The following is a 22372-nucleotide window of genomic DNA, read 5'->3' on the forward strand; positions in this document are numbered from 1 at the left end:
CAAACCTTTGTTGTTTCTCAACTTTCTTGGGGATTTTTTTGGTTTTTCTTTCAGGTGATTTCTTCACCTTTCACACACTTTTGACACTGAACACACAGCAGAGGCAGATAGGACCTATGCCACTTAGTTAAACTTAGATATTAACTTTGTCATCTAGTGGATGCCACATTGTGTAAAATTAGTTTAAACAGACAATTGATGCTAATAATTCAGCTCCTATCACATTGTACTCTTTTAATATTCATTTTGAAAGACAGTTAAATATGCATCTTAATTTTGGTCTAAATTAATTGAAATTATCTATTATTATTTATTTAGTCCTATGTTGTTAACATTGTCATTTGCTTTTGTGCTATTTAGAGAATATAAAGTAAACAGTTACCTAGTGTTAGGTAAAATTAGCTAGATAGCTACTTCAGTATTTTCGATAGTTAAATTGCTGTAAGATCTATGTCATACATATTATTATAGTAGAATAGAATAGAATAGAATACATCGTCTTTGTCACTGTTACAAGAACAATGAAACACAGTCTGGCATCTCTCCATTAGCAGCATGTAGATTTTTACATTAAAAAAAACAGTTTTTCCCTGCCTACACAGGGAATGTATGTAATAACATAAGTATCTACAGAGATATGTACAAATTATATGTGCCATATAAGGAAGCAGGTGCAATGTAAGGAGCAAGTGATCAGTGCAATCAAAGGTGCAATGTGATTGGTGGTAGTGCACACTGAGTATGAGTTAGGACTACAGGTAGGAATGCTGGTAGCTGTTATAATAAATACAGTTTATAAAGACAGGTAGGAATGTTGGTTGTATTATACTATAATAAATATGGTTTATAAATACAGTGTAATTATTATAGCAGACATATTATTATAGTATACATATTATTACTACTGTCTCAAACAACATCAGTCTTACTTTTTACTCTTCTTTAACTTCAGCGTTGTATAATCAAAAAGTCTTACAGCACACTCTGTGTGTATTTACTGTAGTGTCTGGGTTTCCTGAGGAGGAGGAGCCGGAGAAGGTGGCTGTGATTTCTGGCATTTTGGCGCCCCCTGGTGGTCGGAGCTGCCCCAGTGTTTCACAGGTCGCACCGCTCCTTCTCGTCTTCCTCCCGCATCTGCAGCGAGCGATAACAAGTTCAGACGTCCCTGGTGACGCCGGTCTCCTCTTCCCGCCCAGTGCACAAAAGCCCTCATCTCAATGACCCACCAAAGCCTTAGCCCACGTAAAATCCCGCAAAGGGGGAGGAGACTAGAAAGAAGTGGAGGGAGGCGTACAGCAGAGCTGCAGCTAACAGGTTAAAGGAAGAGCACAGCAAGCTTCTGCTTTCCCACCACTTTCTTTCCATTTGTTGTCGCTGGAACTTCAGGGAAAAAAACAGCCACTGAGGTGAGATATTTTTGTGTGAGTGTGTGCTGTTCCTCACCATATTTTAGCTCGAGTGTTTTTTTCTTCTTCTTTCTTTTACTACGACGTAAAGACTGCTCACGAGGCAGGAGATGCTCGCGACCTTTACTTTAAGAAGCTGTAGGTGTTTTTCTCTTTAATGAGCTCTCATGGGAACATGAGTGGGAACTTTAATGACGTCTAAAGGGGCAAAAAGAGCTCAATGCTGACATTTAGTGGCAGTTAGCTGCCAGTCTTGGGCTGACACGGGGCACACCCACTCCTTTTATTTTTATGATTTAGGTCTGAAATACTGTGCATCAGGGACAAAAGGGCCACGACTTTGAACGCAACATTGTCAGGATTGTTTTGGACCTCTGGGCTGTGTCTGGATATTATCCGTGAAGCTTTGTGTCGGGATGCCACATAGGGCACATTTACACACAACTTCGAGTCGCTCGCCTTGAACGCATGACCGATTGCAGTTAAAAATTCACGTTTGTGTTATTGTCGCTCTCTGCGCACCCTCCTCCAGTCCTGCTGGTTTCTATTACACCCACCCCTCCCCTTTTTTTTCCTCTTCTTTCCTTTATCCTTTCAGTTTCCCATAGAAACCGTGCGATTGCGTCGGGAAGTGTGACCTTATTTTTCTTCCTCCGCCCAGAAAAGCTCTGCACCATGTCTGCTCCTGGTAAGTGCCTAGATTTCACATTTATGCTGACTTTTGTTTTCATTTTTTTCTTTGGACGAAAATATGAAGGCGTAAGAGTGTTTTAAAAACGTGAGCAGTGTGGCGTACTTTAATAGCTTTAACACTTTGTTTCCATTACGTCACGCTTTGTAAAATGCTAAAAGTTTTCTCACACTTACCCCGTTAGCTTTCCACTAAACCCAACAGCCTGAATAATGAGCACACTGTCCAGCCCACACAGTAGACTCCTGAAGGTGGGGGATGTTTTTATTTTTTCTTCCCCAAGAAATTCCAGGAATACTTTTTTGAAAACACATCAGAGTCTTTGGCCCAGCAGACTTCTCTCACTGAGTGGAAAAGGTGAAAGGTGCTATTGTTTGTGTATGCCAGGGCAGTGGGTGCACCCACACTTTTTTCTGTTTTTTGTTTTTTTTGTTTGTTTAATGTGAAGTAAAGAGAGGGATGTTGAGCAAAGGCAGACCTCTAGCTTCACACTGTCTAACTTCCTTTTTTAACTTTCATTACACACAAATGGCACAAGAGGTTGTTTTCTGTCTTAATTGTAGTCCACAAGGCTTTATTACATTCATCAGCCTTTGCCAGCAGACTCGTGACTAAATGGGCGTTTCCAGTCACCTGGTCTTGTTCGTTGTGGTTGTAATGACTCAAAAGAAAGTAGTGCTCCACTCATGAAAGTAAATCTTTTTGGAATTTTTTGGCCTTCAGACAACAATTCTAATGCCGAGACAGGAGGGGGGAAAAAACAACACAAAACGTTGTCAGCTTTGTATTTATCCTTACTGCTGAGTGGGAATATCAAGTACAAACTGATTGAAAACATCATTTTATAGTTTACATGTATTCCTCACTGGTGAGTGAGCCTGACCTGCACATAAGTGGTAAAGCAGTGAGGGGAGCATAAATAGAGCAGGGACAGAATCTGCATCAGTGATGGCGTCACTTCACCAGAAGGATCCTCCCGGGATCCAACCAGAGATCTTTTGCTTGTTAGGTGAATATGTAAACCAATATTAGCCATAATATTAAGAAAACATGGGGGGAGGAATCCTTCCTCTTTCCCAGGCAGAGTACTAGCTGTCATGTCCACCTCGTTTTTGAGTGTTTTTCTCTGGACAGGATTTAATTAATAATTTAATGAAGGAATAATTTCAGGAATGTTTTTCTGAGTAGTTTCTCGCTTCTGGTTCTCCATCTATGCCCCCGCCCTGTGCTTGTAGTGCTGTGGAGACACTCTGAGGGAGGATCTGCTTAGCTGAGCTCATGGTGCATTTTCACCCTTCCATAGAAGTCCATGCTCACTCACAAGAGGAAGTAAAATTTTCTAGATGAGACTGTGGAAAGATCATCAGGCACTCCTGCAGCTGCCTTCCTCTCACAATCTTTTACTTGGTCACGTGTGTGCGTGTGAGAGAGGGGGGGGGGGGGGGGGGGGGGAACCATAGGCTAGTGACCTTTAGAAAAGTTAGACTCATGTGCTTCAGGTAATTGCATGTGAATAAAAACCAGTTTGGCCAGTCTTGAGACCAAAATCCCTTATTGACATGTTATTTCATTTAAATGTGCATAGACCTTTTTGTTTAGTTTCTTTTTCCATTACCAGTATACTCGCTGCGATTCACATCAAAAAGCACATCTGTAAAGAACATACAGTGCAGAAAAGCAGCTCATATATAACATTCAGAGAGAAACCCAACGGGCATGTGGAGGCTCTCGTCAGCAAAAACAAGCTGATCTAAATTTGATCTTTCTAAATTCTTTCCTAATTATGTCCCGGCTGCTGTTAGAAAACGTCACAGCACACATACTTTCACATGACGGTCTGTCAGCAGGTGTGACTCAGGAGGCTCGTCACGTCATTTGTGTTAAGGCAGTGACTTTATGGTTTATGCTTCCTGTGTAGTAAACACAGGAAGTTTCTATATAGATTTATATATTTAGTGAGCCATTAAGTAAACAATAATTTCTCTACGAGCAAAAATGTCTTCAGCTTCCTTTTTCTTTTCTTCCTTGGACAGTTCACAACTTTCCCCAAATGAATATCTGGTAAAGGTAAATTTTGTTTTTTGAGGGTCCCGTCATAAACTAGAGCTGTTAACCAAAGTCAGTTTGTCATTTATATTTCTATATAGATTTATATATTTAAAATAAGCAGAAAACACTCATATTGGAAAAGACTGCAAACACGGGAAAGCGAGATTACAAAGCTGTGTTGACCTTAAAATGAGTTTTCTGTGTGTCTCATTAATACATGAAGAGCCCCACTTTGATCCCAGGTGGAGACACACATCTCCTGGTGTAGTTAAAAAAAGAAATCTGTCACACTGAAATATGTGGAGCTACCCTTTGTCAATAAGGGAGCCGCTGAAATTAACTTTAAATCACCGTAGTAACCTTTGCTGTGCACGTAACCTGGTCAGAAGCAGGTTATATGTTCAGTTTTGGTTTAAAATGGGCTGGAAGTGGCACGTTTTTACTGATTGTTTTATTTACAGCACGTTGTAAGTGCGATACAGATTCTCTGCTGGCTACTACGTTTTGCACGAGCAGCTTGTAAAGCCGTATCTTGGCAAGATCGGGAATGAAGCGCAACAGTAAAGTTACAGCAGCTCACACTGAGCTTTGCAGTGTCAGAAAATGTATAAAAATGATTTGAGATCAGATTCTAATGTGTTGCTAAGTCTGTTTTACATGCATCCACATGTCTTTTATTAATTTATGGGATGTTAATGTTTATTATTAGTTAAATGTGTAGCTGTCGTGTTAGGGGAAAAAAAACTAGAGCACCATGCAGTGTTTCAATAATTTTCTCAAATTAAAATGTTAATTTTTACTGCTCTGTTTACTAAATCGCAAAATCAACAAGTTTCTGCAGCTTTAATCTCTTTTGTTTGTAACAGTGGTGAGTTTCACCATTAGGTTTTTATTATCATCACCATTTATCATCATCATTTGATAATGTCTCTGATTGGTGTAGGAGACACTCGCAGGGAGGCAGAAAGCCCAGCTTAACCCTTTAAAGCCGGTCGGAGCGGACACGCTCCATTTTGCGTAACTATTTTTAAATCCCGGTAGCTCTGCAACCACGTAAGCTAGCGCAATAATTTTTTTTGCATATGAAACCGGAGGAGTTGTACTTACATCTTATGCCATCAGCTTGTCCTAAGTCACAGTTTCCTTCCACATATAGCTTTGCAAAAACTGCATAAAAAGCACTTGCAGCAACAAAAACATAATATTCCAGAAACACGCTTTGCCATCTGATCAGCTGTTTGTAACACTTCCTACGTCCATCAGCGCGAACTATCGCATGTCCGGCATGACCTGCCCGAAACCGGAAGTGACGTCATTTTGCGGAAATGTAGTTTTTTACCATCGTGGCCTTATGAGCCTATACTTGTGTTTTTAAAAGTTATGTTTGACTTCATGACTTTCTGTGTCGTTTCTGGGATGCTGAGGACTCATATTGCACTGCTGGAAATATTTTATTTTGATGAATATGCTGTTATTTTGCAAATTTGCACTATAATATATTTTTTCGTTTTTCCTGCAGTATATGAAAATTGGTGTATCTCAAAAATAAAACTATGAAGACACTTAAAATAAATTTCCTTTGGTGGGAAACTAGTTTGTGCAACTTTTTTGTATTTACAGTTTTGAGGGATAAGCCTCTTAAATTTCTCTAACTAGAAATATATGTTAAAAAAACAAAAACGATTTTAAATTTTTTTGTAGTTTATTGCACTTTTTTGCAATTTATGTAATTACTATGCACTTAATGCAGACATATTATTAAAATTTGGGCTATAATGGTTGTATTGATGTATAGCAACTTGAAATGCTCCAAAAAATGGCTCCACAGCATGTAAAAATATACTATAAGCTCTGGCGGACTTGGTTCTATGGTAGGTCTTAAAGGGTTAATAGAGGAAGTTGATAACCATTATCGTGATATTGGGGTTTTAGGTCAAGCCGGCTTACACACAGTTCTCAGGGCTAAAGGAAACCGTCCTCAGTACAAGTACAAACGACCACCACGATGCATTAGACTTGCACTATTAAAATTTTCTACATTTTCTGCCTCTCCACCACACCAGATTTCTTTTTTTTAATCTTGTCTGTTACAAAACAAATTGAATGGCAGCAGCAGTCCTATGATAGTGAAACTATTAACATTTTTTTTAACCTTTATTCTTGGAAGCAGGATAAGGGAAGGTGGTTAATAAAATTCGGCATTGATTTTCCATTATCTCTGACATTTCACATTTTAGTGGGGCTTAAATGCTGTGTTCTAAATGAGGTCTGTACTATGGAACGAGATATGCGTACGTGTGTGCACGACTGTAGTAGTGAGGGGAAAGGTGTCTTTTTACACACCAAAGACTGATCGGTCAATGCTGTATAATTTTGACCAACGTTGTTGTCGTTGTTGTCACATTTTTGCATTTTAAACAAGGACATTACAAACCATTTAACTCAGTTTAGACGTTATTGGCATAACATATGATCATACGGACAGCTGTGTTCCAGTGGACCTTGCAGTTATCTGATAACAGCATTTTACACATTCATAAAAGTAAGCAATCCCCAGTTAGTCATTGTTATGAATCTTGTGAAAGTGAGTCCCATAGCACACAACAAAGGTGCAACTGGCCCTGTGTAGGGTCTTATGGCCCCTCGTGGCGTTCTCCAGGGCAGCCACAGAGTAGGCTGGCTGCTAGCCTCTTGAGACTAGTGTGCACTTATGGTTCTGTTGATTTAACGCAACAGCTGCTTTAAATAAGATGCAAACACTCTGAGAGACAAAGTTACATATCCCTGTGCTGACGGCGTCCGTTCTTCCTAACTGAAATCCTCACTTAATGTAAGAATCTTCAGTTCCTGTCCCAAAAAAATCCCCAAATCTCAGTTTTCACATCACATATTCAGTTTTTCCACCATGGAAACACTGACAATTGGTTTCCACCATATCATGGATCCAGTTTTTCCAGTATAGGTAGGTCATTACTGTTGTGTTGCAATCACCGGCCAATTAGCTCTGCCCTGTCTACTAAAAAAAGAAAAAAAAAAAGGGCGGATGATTCACAGCGTGCGCACACACGCACTCACACTCAGCAGAGAGTAGCTGCTTCTAGCGAGACACTCGGCGATCACTGCTCTCAGCTTCTGTCTCTGATCTGACTGGAGGGTAAGAACCTGGAGACGACCAGCCGTGGTCAACACAGCTGGTCTATAATTTTTATGTGTGTATATTTATATTATCATTCATACTCAGAGTTGATGGTTTCTTTTAGTTTTTTGTGCCCTATCTTACATATTACGGCTTTATTTATTTTCCTTGTATTCTCTGGTTGTTTTATGGTAAAAATTGAGCTCTACTTTCTAAAGTTTGACTGTCATAGTTTGTACAGCAACAACCGAGCTCATGAATTCAAATTCAGTCAAATCAGACTGTCGGTATATCTGAACAGGTTTTGATTGTGTCTATTCCCCCCCCCCCCCTTCCAGTTTACCCAGGTGCTCCAAACCAGCCACCCTATCCCATGTCTCAACCCGGCGGAGCACCGTATCCAGTTCCTCCTGGATATGGAGATCCCAGTCAAGCCCCTGCACCGGGCTTCAACATGGGCTATTCAGGACAACCTGCGGTCATGTACCAGCCAGCACCCATAGGGCCAGCTCCAGGCCCTGAATACGGTGGCCCACCAGGGGGGATTTCACCACCTCCTGGAGGTCCAGCAGTCCCCGTTGGTGTCCCACCTGGACTCGAGTACCTCACACAGGTAGGGCAGAGAAAGGTTAAACCAGCACAGTTTTTGTTGTTGTTTTGTTTTATATGCTGTCCTGTTCAGCAGCTTTTGGAGTCACAATTATGATCTGAATGCACTTTTGTGCCAAACATATTTTGCTTTTCCAAGATGAGCTCTGAAAATTCACTGTAGGCTCCACTTGTTCATGTCTTTCTTTTATCTATCGAGTTATTCGTTCCTATTAGTGTTATATCAGGCATTACATTGTATGTTTAGTATTACAATATCCAAGCTGACAGGCAGATTAAAAAAAAGAAAAGTCAGTGCAGTCAGGGGATTTTGAGAGCTACGATTGGTTCCACTGTCTTCTTAAATGTCACAATTTGTTTTTTTTGTCACGAACTCTAAGTAAACTTTCTAACAATGACCGATGACTCAATTAATCCTTCCATTTTACTTGGAATTTGTATGAACCTGAAAAGCTGCTGGCCATGTGCGTAACCCGACACAGTTCCTGGATCTGTTGCATGCCAAGTAGTAAGAGAAAAGGTCACGTTTAAGACTATAGTGGGTAAAAGTAGCGTTTTGTAGTTCTGTTGGCTCACCATTGAAATACTTGCAGTTTGCTGCACTTTTTGGTGATTATTAATCTCAACTAGGATTTGTGACGCTAAAGTCAGTTTCCTTTTTAAAACAATATGTGAGGTCATACGTGCTTTTAATTGTTTTTAGAAGGAAGAGACTTTCAGATTGCAGGATGTGCTGCAGAGTTGCCTTTTTCAGTTTGCTTTCTCTCCTTCGGTTTTAGATTGACCAGATCCTGATCCATCAGAAAGTCGAACTCCTGGAAGGTGAGGCGCGCATCTTGTTGAACACAAAATATTTAATCCTTCAGCAGCTCATAGGCAGCTGTGTGTGAGGTTTAAAGCCTCTCAAGATGAATACGAACGGAAGAAAAATGATATCCGCCCTTGAAATTCCTTACTTATCTTTACTTTACTGCTCACCCTTTTCCCTTCTCTTCTCCCAACCACGCCCAGCATTCATTGGTTTTGAGACAAACAACCAGTATGAAATCAAAAACAGTCTGGGTCAAAAGATCTACAAGGCCAAAGAGAAGAATGACTGCTGCACCAGGAACTGTTGCGGCTCTCTGCGCAGCTTCGACATGAAAATAAAGGACAACATGGACAGGGAGGTCATCCGTCTCATCAGGCCTTTCCGCTGCGTCTCCTGCTGGTGTCCCTGCTGCTTGCAAGAGGTCTGTCCATTGTAATGTTTCTGTGTTTGAGTAGAAGTGACTTGGCTAGTGTTGAAAGAGGTTAATGGAGTCATATTGCATTCATTTACCACACCTAGACCAATATTGTTCCCGGTCAAAAGCATTTTTGGTGTGAAATCTGAGAACTCATCCATCATATCTGGATTATTGTATTAGATCTAGATGTGCTGGTTAATCTTTAGCTATATTAAATATCTGAAGAGACTGATAGGGAAGAATAAACTCTTTACTTTCTGTAGCACTCTGTTCGTAGTTTATGTTAAGACATACCTAATCACTTTTTTGATTAAATAAAGATAGATACAAAAGTTAGATCAGATAAAGACAAATAAATCAAGACATTACAGTTTTATAAGGGGCAATGAAATTTTTTTTAATGTAATGTAGAAATTAAAGGATCGATCTGAAGATTTTAAGAGAAACACGAGCTCTGTAGTTTATTTTGTGACACTTACACTTACGACAGCTCATCTCCTGTTCAGGATTTACTTCTAGTCTTCAGGAATGTTTTTAGTGGAGCTGCTATACAAGTCTGATTTATTCGCCTGCCTCTCTTAACCCTGCTGGATTTAAAATAGTTTTTCTGGGTGGGAAGTGGGCTAATTTACTGCTGATTGGTCCAGGTGACCAAAGAAACTGCTCTGAGTTATCAGTGTGCTCTGTCCTGGAACCAACCGCATGCAGATTAATGTTCTCTGCATTGACAGTCGATTGGAGCTGCAGACCCTGCCTGTATCATTAGTGATCATTGATGTGAAATTGGAGTCAGTTTGACAAGGACACTGGTATTTGCTTTTTATGCAAGTTTGAGTTTTATGGTGAAATGTACAGAGTGCACAGTGTAAGCAGTTAAAAGGAGGCTTCCAGTGAGCAGTCAAAAAATTAACAGCTACTAACCGGAGTCCATCCAGGCATGCTCAAGAAGATGGTCATGAGGCCAAATTTAGAATCAGGGAAAGCTTTTGATTCAAGAGCTTTGTGATCACCCATTAAACACTGTTCTACAGCCTGTTTAGAACATCAAATTCAAATGTTATTATCAACAGACTTTGATTATTAAATTGTCAGTGTGTTTACCACTTTGATCTGCTTTTCCCCCTCAACAGTAAATGCACTGTGGAACAGATGCACACAGTTTAATTTCTTGAATTTCCCTCAGAACATCTGGCATCAGATGGTTATTTATCAGTTATTTAAGACAACCTCTACAGATGTTATGAATGGGGATGCAATACATAAAGGCTGATACTGTTTGGTACCATGCTGTAAATATGCTTATTAAAGGTCTTGAATTCAACACGGGGAGACTGTGTGGACAGACTCGCTTTGGCGTTGGCTTCTCTTGGAGATGATGTTAAACATGTCGTTCACAGTCGGATCCGTTAAAATAACTTTGTTTTTAAGCACGAGCTCCCTGCTCTTGTGGCTCAGATGCAAATAACATGTAAGAAAGCTACTTATCAACACATCTCTAACACATTTACAGCTTAGATTTAAATCACAAGGTTCTGGCATGGCCGGGGTAGAGTCAGTATCAGCAGGAAAAGCCAAGTCCATTATGTCATCCTTCACATTTCAAAAGCTGTCCAGAGGGTCAGATCTGAGTCTTTGCCAGGACAATTCTGGCCCCCAAGACATTTGAATTCACCATAGTCTAGTGCATGTTATAGTGCATGTAACTGACACTTGATACTGCTACTTACAGCCAGACTGGAAGAAAACCTTAGTCCTGTGTTTAAAGTAATAAATAATTGTTAGTCTTTTCTCATGTAAAATACAGAGGTCTATCAGTTCTTCGTTCTTCATAACAACCTGCAGCCTCACAGTGCCAGTGGCTCATACCTTTGCCTTTCCTCTCTTTGTCTTGAGTTACTGTTGCCGAGTGGTTGCTGCTGACCGGTGTTTCAGTGCCTTTGTGTGCCACTCTGCTCAGGCAGGGTTTTGTTAAGACCATGAATGGCCCTTTTGTCTGTCCAAACTATCTCCTAGACTCCCTGATCCTTTGCCATCCTTCCACTGAGACCTTTTTCTCTTTGCCCTTGTGTAATCACATCGTTAGCGGTCTGTCTACAGAACGTTCCCAATGGCACAAATCTAAGAAGATATCCAATCATACTGCAGCTCTCGGTTTACTGCCCAGACAGGAACCATGTGAGATGCATTCCCTTTGTTTACATGGTTTAACAATCAAGCAGTCAGCCTCACTTATCATTCCTGCTGTCCAGCGTGACACCGCGTGACGTTTTATTTATAGCTGTCAGTGTCCAGGAAAGAGAGCAAACCAAGCTCTGTGAAATAGCTTTCTAATTTTGTGCAGAGCCACTATGTGTCTAACTATGTGACCAACAGATGGAGGTCCAGGCTCCACCGGGGACCACCATAGGGTACGTCAAACAGGACTGGCACCCTTTCCTGCCAAAGTTTTCCATCCAGGGAGCAAACAAGGAGACACTCATGAGACTGGAGGGGCCCTGCTTTGCCTGCAACTGCTGTGGAGATGTCAACTTTGAGGTGAGCTCAGAGGGTCGTTGTTTGTGGGGGAAACCGAACTCTGAGTAAATTTCATCCATCAGCCAACAGTGATTTGTTACAGATCCACTCAGATAATCTAAACAGGACTGGTAACAGTCACAGAGATGTTGATGATGATTTTAATTAAGTCAAAGGAATAGTTGATAGTTTTGGAAAACACTTTCTATTCACTTTATTGTAGAGTTTAGTGAAAAGGTTGATACGACTCTTATCTGTCCATAAAATATGAAGGTACACCTCGAAGTCAGGCTACTATCCAGCCTGTGCAATGAAAAAATTAAATCTTCCTATTAGTCTCACTTCCTGGTTTCCCACATGACATCCTGCACACATTACTTGAGAATTGACATGATACAACTACTGGCTGCAAGTAGTTGTGATTAGACGCAGGAGGCATGCAGGGGAAATGCAATTGTAGGCAGGCTAAAGCAGCTTAAACAGCAGATCAGGTCAGCTGATCTGCCAGGATTGCAGCAGAGCCTGATTTTTGTCATCTGTTTGCACAAAGATTGTGCTTGAGATTTTGTTTATTACGTAATCTTCTTGTGTCTTGGTGAACTTGCTTGTCAGTATTTTCTCCCACTCGTCCAGTTACTTTTCCAACCCTTAAGAGCATCCATGACTCTAATTTTTCCCATTATTTTGACACCAAGTGAATGATCCTTAGTGCTGCTGGTGGTCGGATTGTGTTGCCTTTCATAGAGAACCAAAAAAGCTGTTTTATCTCCTGATAAGTGCATGTTAAGCTTTTATTTCTCAGCAAGAAAATTTTAAACAAATCGGCAGCAAGGCTGATGTTGTTTCCATTGTTTAAAGAAAGTGTGTGCGACAGGATTAACAACTTGTGACGAACGCTGGTATTGTTATTGTTTTGCAGCTGAAGGGGAAAGATGGTGGCACACCCATTGGTCGCATCAGCAAGCAGTGGAGCGGCCTTTTGAAGGAAGTCTTCACTGACACAGATAATTTTGGCATCCAGTTCCCGCTGGACTTGGACGTGAAGATGAAAGCTGTGCTGATGGGCGCCTGCTTCCTCATCGTAAGTCCCCAATCTACAAGAACATAGTTGATTTTGAAATATGTGGTGTGTTGCTGAATAAAATAATTCATTACTTTTGACGTTGCTTTGCAGGATTTCATGTTCTTTGAGAAAGTCGGAGAGGCCAACCAGCGCAGCAGTGTGTTTTCATAACAGAGGAAAGAGGAACCGCGGGGGGGGGGCGGCCTATGATGATGTTTTCCTGTTACGTAACATTTGTAATTTTTTTGTTCATTTGTTACCAGTCCCATAATCCATTTATTAACACATACAACTCATTGTGAGTGAATAAACTCTTGATTAGATTTAAAACTTTGAATCTCTCCAAAGTCAAAGACTGAAGATCTCAGTGTTTCTGTACAGTCTGTAGATGTTTCACGTGTTTTTAAGCACATCACTGTATTCATAGCAAACAATTTACGCTACCAAAGTTAAACTTAGAAACAGGTGTGGACACGCATCCTTTTGAATGTGTTTTTGCTGCACTTGTGTTCACATTTCATTTCTTTCTTCTTTTTTGTCACCATCAGTTTGTCTTTTATTGTTAGTAATTTTATGTGCTTGCTCGAGCTTTATAAAGATATAACAGTATATCTAGTAGAAGTACAATACTGTTTTGTAGAAGATGTATTCATTGCTTTGCCTTCATTTATCCAGTTAAATGGTGGCAGAGTCGATCTGTCAGTCCATTGCTTTGGTATGATGATAATCATAATCTGTGTACAGATATTTTTTTAATTTAAAAGTTGGCTTTTGTTTATTACTTTGGTGTATGCGCTACAAAACCTATTACATTCCTTTGAGCCTCCACTGCAGGCTGTATTTAGTGTTAATCAGCAAGTGTTGGCATGCAAAACACACTAAGATATGATGCTTGACATGGTAAGCCTCAAACCTGCCTTGGCTTCATTATATCAATGTCACTGTGAATATCTTAGCATAAGCATTTGGCACTAACCACTTGTGGGCCAGAGTTCCACTACACAGAGCCACTAGCACATCTTTTAATCTTTTTGTCACTTATCAGAAGCCATATAGAAAACCTTGACGTTAGCCACGGGAATCCCGCTCTGGTTGTTTAGCTCAGGGTGGCATCATGTGCAAATGTTAGCGTGTAAATACACTGAAGTATAATTGCAGATATGCTAATCATTAAACCTGCTTGACATTATTTTATCATCCATGTAAATAGTTTATCTTTAAGCTCAGTTTGGGCTAAATGCTAACTACAGCCAGGAGGTGCATCACCCTAAGTCTTTTTGTCATTAACTAAAGCTTATGGGAAACATTTAGCCACAGTAAACTGGCTGTTAGCATTTAGCCCACATAAGGAAGTGACATCGTACTAGCATGTAGACATGCTAACTTAGATGGTTGAAATGGCAAGCATCTTAACTACTAAACAGCCTGTTGTTAACATGTGCCACTGCTGAGGTTTTAGCATTTAGCCCAAAACTCTATTGTGCCTACGTACAGACAGTACCTGCCTTGTCCTAATTGTGCAGTTAGTTGACTGCCTTACAAAAAAGTCTGAACGAGTTAGCCGCTGTCACTTGTTTAGGGATGCGTTGCCTTTATTGGTGTGAAGTTGTGAATCACACATTTTTACCAAAGTGCACTCTTTCTATTCAGCAACATGTCTTCAGCCACAGTGCATGATGCAAAGCTGTTGCACAGGCTTTACTCTAAATGGTCCTGTGCTCCCTTTATGGAGTTTGGTGGTTGCCTGTGACACTGGTGACACCTCACCATCCAGTTTCCTTCACATACCACTGTGTTTGAACGTGCCTGCGTAATGACATAGGGGAGAGAGAAAATGCAGGCTGAGGGAAAAATTTAAAAGCAGATGTTGAGGTTAGTGAGCATTGATCTGGCCTCAGAATGGTTGGAAAACCCCACAGGCAAAGCTTGCATGAAACACTGTGTAGTTCCTAAGTCCCTGGAAAGAGTTGGTGAAGTTATTACTGCTGGTACAGAGAAATAGAGAGGAGACCAGAATCTTAACCGAATCAATTGACTTGTTTTTTTATTTGGTTGCTTCGCTCTACAGTGTTTGATAGATGAGAGGTTAATGTTGCACTTCTGTGTTTAATAATCACTCTTGTTCTGGGCACGCCTCCAGTGTGAGATCTGGTTGCCACAAGTGCTTTCAAATCCAGCTAGCTGTTTGCCATCACTAACCAAATGTATTGTATGTGCATGCATAACTATATGTATATGCTGAGTGGCCAGTACTAACCAAAGCATGTACAGTTGATTTAAGTTGCGCACTCACAGTTTACTGTTCCTCTGGAGGCTTTCTTTTTTCTATCATATATGTGCAGCTGGGAGGGGCTGCAACATGTTTCCTGTGTTTTTTTTGTTTGTTGTTTTTTTGTTTTTTTTTAATCAAAAATGTTTTGTAACACTTTTCTTGTGATTGGACATTTTTACATATACAAGCAACGATGTATTTCTCAAATAAACAAATGCAACGATAAGCCTTTATTAAAATCACAATCGTCTCTTGTTTTTCTGCCCACGTGATGCTGCAGGAAAATCTGGGGAAGGTGCTCTGTTGTCGGCCTAAATGTGGACCATCTGGTTGCACTTGGAGAAAATGAGCTTTGGTTTAGTAGGGGAAATCTAGTCCCTCATGCTCCGCCTCAAAATGAGCTCCATTCAAATCGTGCTTTAGCCAATTTTATTTTTTTAACTGTTGAATGGCATCCTCACTTCAGTCTGAACTTTCTGTACTATTTGCCTATTAACAGAAAGTTATTTATATCCATGCCGTTGTTCAGAAGCATGAGTGAAAGACAACAGCAGTGCTACTGGGTTAGTGCTCCATCTCCTGGGAGCATGTGAGATGTTCATGTATAGTATTTCAGAACATGTCTGCACATGTCCATCCATCCCTCAGAAACACTGAAGCATGGCTTTGGAGTTTGTTTTCATACATGATCACCTAATATTTTACCTGCTATTGCTGTGCAAATATTTAAACCAGTTGTAGCGTGTCGGTGTACACAGGGTCAATCTTAGCAGGCAGTAGAACAAAGGTAAGAGCCTCTCTTAGAGAACTAAAGAGGCACAGAGCTGAGATCCTGTGTTCAGGCCACCAGAGATCAGTTTTATTTAACAAAGTTTCTACTACAATATGTACAAATGTATTAAAACAGCAAACCTATGTGCAAAAGACGTGCTATTTAAAACCACATCATGTCATCTTTCTTCTAAGCTGTTTCAAGAATATTAGTCAGTTTTGTCTTCGCCCACCTTCAGTATATGTAAATATTATTACTTTTTTTTTTTAATGCCTTTTTATATAGAGCATATATTGTTTTGATTTTCCTTGATGGCCATTTATATTTTACATGTATAAAATAGATTCCTATGGCTTATATTTTATCATTAGCTTCAAAAAACAGATGTAGGCAAGTGGGATTTTTTTTCTTTATTTGATGGTCTGACCTTTAGTTGCTGTTCAGCTCGCACTGGGTTCCAGTCATTTCATTGAAGTGCTTTATGAACCTCCTCTGTGGTCACGCCATGTACCGTCTCCATAACCTGAACAGAGAAATGAAAACAGCAGACAGTGAGCAGGAATACTGGAATTGCTACCAACCAGACAAGCTGTAGTTTACATCAGTGTAAATATGGCCGCAATTTGTTCTTCTGTCTTTTATAGTGTTCAGTACATGTACAGGACAGAAGATGGATTTAGACAGGGTGACATCATCGGTTTACGCTGTCACCATCTTGGTTGCTAAAAAGCTGATGTGGTGAGAAAGGCAGGTTGCAAAACCATTGCTCAATGGCAATGTGGGTAACCTGTGATTGAAATTAGCCAATGAACATGTGGCTTTATACCACAGATAATTCTCCGTTTTCAAATAGAATTTGACCAAGGCACCATTTTTATTCAATATGACTCTCAAATGACTTACTATGACTTACTGAGCCTATAAACTCAGGAGCAAAGTTTTTGCTCACAGGAAGCTGTGTCCCCATACCCTTCTATATGACTGGAACTCGTTTTGCAACCACAGCTACTGTGGCCTTCAGATAGAATGTAGATTTGAGACACTTCCACATTGGCTTCATTTTTTTCCAAAGCGGAAGCTATGCCCATGTTTTATACTGTGTATGGTTCAATAATAGCCAGAAAAGGGTTTCTTTTGAGATATAAAATTTTTATTCGTTATCAAGAATAGCATAAAACATAACAACCAAACAGAAAAGAAGAAAGAAAAAAAACAAAAAAAACCAAAAAAAACCCACATCCACACAGACACACAAAAAAACATATTTTCACTCAATTACCCACAGATATAGAAAGAGAAAAAGATAAACTCCAAGAATGAATTGTCCTTTACACTTGCTTCCTATTTAACTGAGAACATCTTAATCGCAACCACCCCCCCCCCCCCCCAACAGTTGGGACAAATCATTTGGCAAATAAGAAAGCAAAGGGGACCAAACATTGAGAAAGAGACCCTCATTTCCTCCTAAAATAGCAGCAGTTCTTTCGTGAGGAATAACTTTAAATAATTCTCTGTACCACAACGTCACAGAGGGAGGTTTATCCTTAACCCAATTAATGAGAATACATTTCCTAGCTACCAGCAATAGTTTGTGACATAATTTGCGCTGCAAGTGATTCAATGTTAATTCTTTTGAGGGTAGGCCAAGAAGAAAGTACCCGGGGTCCCTTTGAATCAGGTTGTTAAAAATATTACTTAGTTCTTGAGATATGAAGCTCCAAAATCTTTTGATTAATTTACATTCCCAAAAGTAATGAAAAAAAGTGCCAGTTTCTTTTTGACATTTACTACAAAGATGGGAAATATGAGGTGCAATCTTATGCAAGACATTAGGAGCTATATAAAGGCGATGTATGATTTTGTATTGGGTTTCTCGCAAGCGGTTACAAGTAAAAGTGGAACTACTCATGTTAATGGCTCCTTTCCAGAAAAGGGTTTCTGCATAACACATGATGTTACAGTGATGTTGACCTTTGATTTTTTGGTTATAAAATGTTTTCTTTTTATAACATAAGACATTTTTCAAGTGAGCACTTGTTTCCCTATAGGTGTTTCACAAAAATTGCTTGAACAGGAGGTCTGACCTTCACTTTGGATCTAAATAATTTCAGTTTTATCACTATAAAGGCATAAAATCATGTTGATCAGTAGGAATCTCATCACTTGCCTGTGCAATGAGACCCTCTCTTGTGTTCCGGGGCATTTTCTCCCGTTCTCTTATTCGCTCCTGATCTCTTTCCTGCTGTCAGAGTACTCATCCAGCTGGATGGCACCCGCTCCACTCCACAGTATTGAGGCACCACGCTCTACCCCCGACAACCTGCTGAGGCTGGGGTTGTGTCTGGTTTAGATTAGAGATGGACCGATCCGATATTACGTATCGGTATCGGTCCGATACTGACCTAAATTACTGGATCGGATATCGGAGAGAAATAAAAAATGTAATCCGATCCATTAAATATCACGAAAGCACCTCACAAAACTTGCGACACGGCGTAACTCGGCTCATAACCGTAGCATGTTGGAGCAGTGTGCTCAGGTGATAGAGCGGCTATGTGTATTTGTAGCCTCACTACCAAACCGGCATTTCATCTCTGAGGAAGTTTTCCCAGAGAGAAGTAAAGCAAGTGTGTAAGTTCATCTCTGAATGCTTGTAAAGCATTCCCATGTTAAGCTTAACAACCGATATATGGAGCGACTGCCTCTTCTCTCTCCCTCCCTCTTCTGTTGCTACTTCAATCGTGAAACTGATCAATGATCAGCTGATCGGCTTTTCTGTCTGTCTCTCTTCTTTGTTTTTGGCCCACTTTGCACCAGAAAGAGGAAACCAGCGGCTGAACAACAGCAGCACGTTTAACCTTGATAAGCTGTTGTTAGAATTTATTTAATATTACTTTCTACACCAGGATCCTTTTCTACGTAGCTGACGGCTGGTAACTGTGCAGGGGCGGATCTAGCAAAGTTTAGCCAGGGGGCCATACTTTTCTTTCTTATTCTCATTTAAAATATCTAGCTTTTAATTATTTAATAATTATCTGAATCTTACACCCAAAGTTTTAATCTGATGTAAAATGTATAGAAGTCCATTACTGTATATAGTAACTGTTAAGTCTAATATACCCTAGTAAGCTATAGTACTTTGTCCTTTGGGAAGATACCATCTGTGCAGTCTGCAATTCTGTAGAAGAAAGATGTTGAATCTATTTAATTATTCTTGAAAAATAATTTATTTCTGTGCATTTTTTCCCCACACTGCATCAAATTAAAGTTGATTACATCGATTAAGCATCATGAGGAAGAGGGTGGGGGGTGGTTCCCTATTTTTTTTTGCTGGGAGTTTGCAACCCTATTAGTTAGCAGAAATATTAAGCAACCTAAGTACTCTTTAAAATACCAGAATAGGGAGGATGGTGTAGGTTTAAGTTTATTAGATTGATCAGTGTTGCTGAACTATGAAATATTTTGGGTGCAGTGTGTTTTTTTACATACAGGTATAACAGAATAGCTTTAGTGTTGTTGTTTATTTAAACTTGAGTATGAACTTATACAAAATGCAGCAATATATTAAAAAAACAGTTTTATTGATTGAAAAACACACTATATCGGATTCATATCGGTATCGGCAGATATCCAAATTTATGATATTGGTATCGGTATCGGACATAAAAAAGTGGTAATGTGCCATCTCTAGTTTAGATTGGAGGGAACCATTTGCTGGGGCAACGTTTTGCCCTGACCTTGGTTAGTCGTGGTGTCCTTTGGGCTTTTCTAAACACTTTCAGGTTGGGAGGTGGCGGTCGAGGAGGGGCAGCAATACTAGCCTCGCTCAACGGACGAGGATCCTGTTGCATCACCGCACTGTGAGCCGGCATCACAGGAGGAAGGAGTTTGCTGTGCTGATCCACTCTGAACACTCCTACTGTATGAGCTCGGGGCCGATGTCCACCTAAGACTGACTCCAGGCTTCTAGTCATAGCTGAAGACAAAGAAAAACAGTGTTAACACGGAGAAGCATGTTTAGCTTACTTTGTCATTTAACTAAAAAAGAAATGAGAAGCGATCAATGTGGCCTAGTAGCTACTATTAACCGAGTAATTAACAAAGGCTTAACATGGGTTACTACAATAACTTACTAGCGATGTGAGTTCTTAAAATTAGTATATCAGGGTATGCCAGCAGGGTAAGCAAGCTGGCCAAAATCTGGAGGCATTTCACTCAGTGAGGGATTTCACTAAACAAACTGCTCTCCATCAACAACCCATCACACCTGCTCCACTCCACAGTATTGAGGCACCAAAGCTCCTTCTCCCTCAGACTGATTCAACCTCAGTATCATAAAGACAACTTCAGGAAATCATTCCTACTATTCTCTATAAACCTGTATAATAACTGTATAGTAACCTCACTCTGTGACAGGTAAACACAGACATGGTATTCCACACACATACCTCAAGAAGCTGTTTCTTATATTACATATTATTGCTACTCTCTCACACAATATTAGTCTTACTTTTTACTCTTCCTTAACCCCAGCGCTGTATTATCAAAAAGTCTGACAGTACACTCTGTGTGTATTTACTGTAGTGTCTGTGTTTCCTGAGGAGGCTGAGGAGGAGGAGCTGGAGAAGGTAGCTGTGATTTCTGGCATTTTGGCGCCCCCTGGTGGCCGGAGCTGCGCCAGTGTTTCGCAGGTCGCACGCACCCCTCCCTCTCGTCCAAAGGTGGAAAGTAACGAATTACATTTACTTGCGTTACTGTAATTGAGTAGTTTTTTGTGTATTTGTACTTTTTAAAGTCATTTTCCAAGTCGGTAATTTTACTTTTACTTAAGTATATTTTTTAAAAAGTATTGTACTTCGCTACATTTTCAATCACACCCGTTACTGAGTAAATTAAAAGAACAAACAAACAAAAAAACAACAACAACATTGCGCTTCGGAAATACTGCAGGGAATGATGGGTAGTAGAACAAATTAGCGTTGGGTCACGATAAAAATGGAGTCTGACATCGGTGGTACGGATCCAGCGAAAAAAGAAACCCCATCGAATTCTACTGACCCTGAACTCGAAGAAACCGATGTGAACCCCTGGCCGTATTTAAGGGACCATTTCGGCTTCAAGTGCAAGAAAGGCAACAGCTTTATTATGCAGTGTAAGCTGTTTGCGCCCAGAGAGACCGAGTTAGCAGCTTTGTAGAGGTAAGTTAAATGAAACTTGTACATTTATTTTAGCAAAAAAGGCTGTGCTCAAGTTAATCACATTAAGTTAAGACGTAAGCTGTTATTGGGCACGTTGTTGTCCACGCAACTTAAAATATTTTTACTTGATTGGTAAATTGCCAAAAGAAAATGTGTTCACTTTTCCTGTTTGTTAATAATAATAATTTATTTAAAAAAAAAATTAGTTAAATTAGACAGAAGACAGAAGCGGCTTTCTTACTTAACCCAAATATGTTCACACTGCAGGCAAAAGAATAACATGTGCTATGTGCAGAGGTGTTTTTTTTCTGTTCTCAAACTGATCTCCCTGTTGGAGCTCAGTCTAGGGGGACTTATTTTTTTCTCCTTATCTTTCCTCACGTGGTGCATTTTCCATCGTTATACCTCTCTGACCTGTCTTCCCCATGTGATGTTTGTGTAATGTATGTATGGTCGGAGGGTAAGATGACGCTGGCAAAGGTCGGCAACCTTAACCCAATTTCCTTCGGGGTCAACCTTCAGGATCAATAAAGTTTTATTGAATTGAATTGAATTGAATTGCTCCTCAAAATTAACAGAGCAGGGCCAAGTTTAAAAAATGAAAACACATTTTTATAGCAGCTGCCGTACAGCTCAATTCAGTACTTGTTCTCTTATTTGACAGTTTAAAACACATTCACATGTAAAAGAATTATATGGTTTTGACAGTTTGGTTGGTTGGTTTGGTGACCATTATCCATTTTGATGTATAGACTTGCAGTTTAACTGCCACTGCGCTTTAATTTGTAAAGTTTTTCTTTTAATTAAAAAACAACTACTTTGAGATTTATCCCATTGTCTTTTTTGCACTACTCAGAAGAGGCTGTCCTCCTGCTGACAAAAAAGTAACTATGTAACTTTTACTCTGAGTAAATTTTAAATGAGCTACTTTTTACTTTTACTTGAGTAAATTTTAAGACAGGTAATTTTACTTGTACTTGAGTAAAATTTCAGCAAAGTAATAGTACTTTTACTTGAGTAAAATATTTTAGTACTCTTTCCACCTCTGCTCTCGTATTCCTCCCACAGCTGCAGCCAGCATCAACAAGTTTAGACATCTCTGGTGACGCCAGTCTCCTCTTCCCGCCCAGTGCACTAAAACACTCATGTTCACAGCTCAATGATCCACCAAAACCTTAGCTTTAAAATCCTGGAAAGGGGGAGGAGACTAGAGAGAAGTGAGAGGATGAGAGGCGTACAGCACAGGTTAGAGGAAGTGGGCAGGAACCCTCTGCTTCCCCCCCACTTAAGTTTCGTTTCTTGTCGCTGGCACTTCAAGGCACTTCAAGGGAAACAGCCAGAGAGGTGAGATATTTTTGTGTGAGTGTGTGTGCTGTTCATCACCTTATTTTTCTTATTCTAAGGAGCTTGGAAAGAAAGCGTCTGGACTTCTT

The 22372-nt window shown here is 40.0% G+C and overlaps 1 protein-coding gene across 5 annotated transcripts; it reads left to right on the forward strand.

The window, feature by feature from the left end:
* The first annotated feature begins 1095 nt into the window (after positions 1-1095).
* LOC146391318 (phospholipid scramblase 1-like) lies at positions 1096-15214 on the forward strand. Of its 5 annotated transcripts, none has more exons than XM_084924190.1 (8): positions 1096-1406; positions 1939-2094; positions 7621-7895; positions 8671-8713; positions 8903-9123; positions 11494-11655; positions 12554-12715; positions 12809-15214. In XM_084924190.1, exons 2-8 carry the CDS (start codon positions 2082-2084, stop codon positions 12866-12868), a joined length of 936 nt encoding a protein of 311 aa, XP_084780316.1. In that variant the 5' UTR covers positions 1096-1406; positions 1939-2081; the 3' UTR covers positions 12869-15214. The 5 variants fall into 5 exon arrangements, with proteins under 5 accessions (XP_084780316.1, XP_084780314.1, XP_084780318.1 ...); XM_084924188.1 differs by having other exon boundaries at positions 2005-2094; XM_084924192.1 differs by lacking the exon at positions 1939-2094.
* The last annotated feature ends 7158 nt before the right edge of the window (positions 15215-22372 follow it).

Source organism: Perissodus microlepis, chromosome 3 (genome assembly GCF_051167445.1).
Source record: "Perissodus microlepis isolate ML-2025 ecotype Zambia chromosome 3, ASM5116744v1, whole genome shotgun sequence".
NCBI lineage: Eukaryota > Metazoa > Chordata > Actinopteri > Cichliformes > Cichlidae > Perissodus > Perissodus microlepis.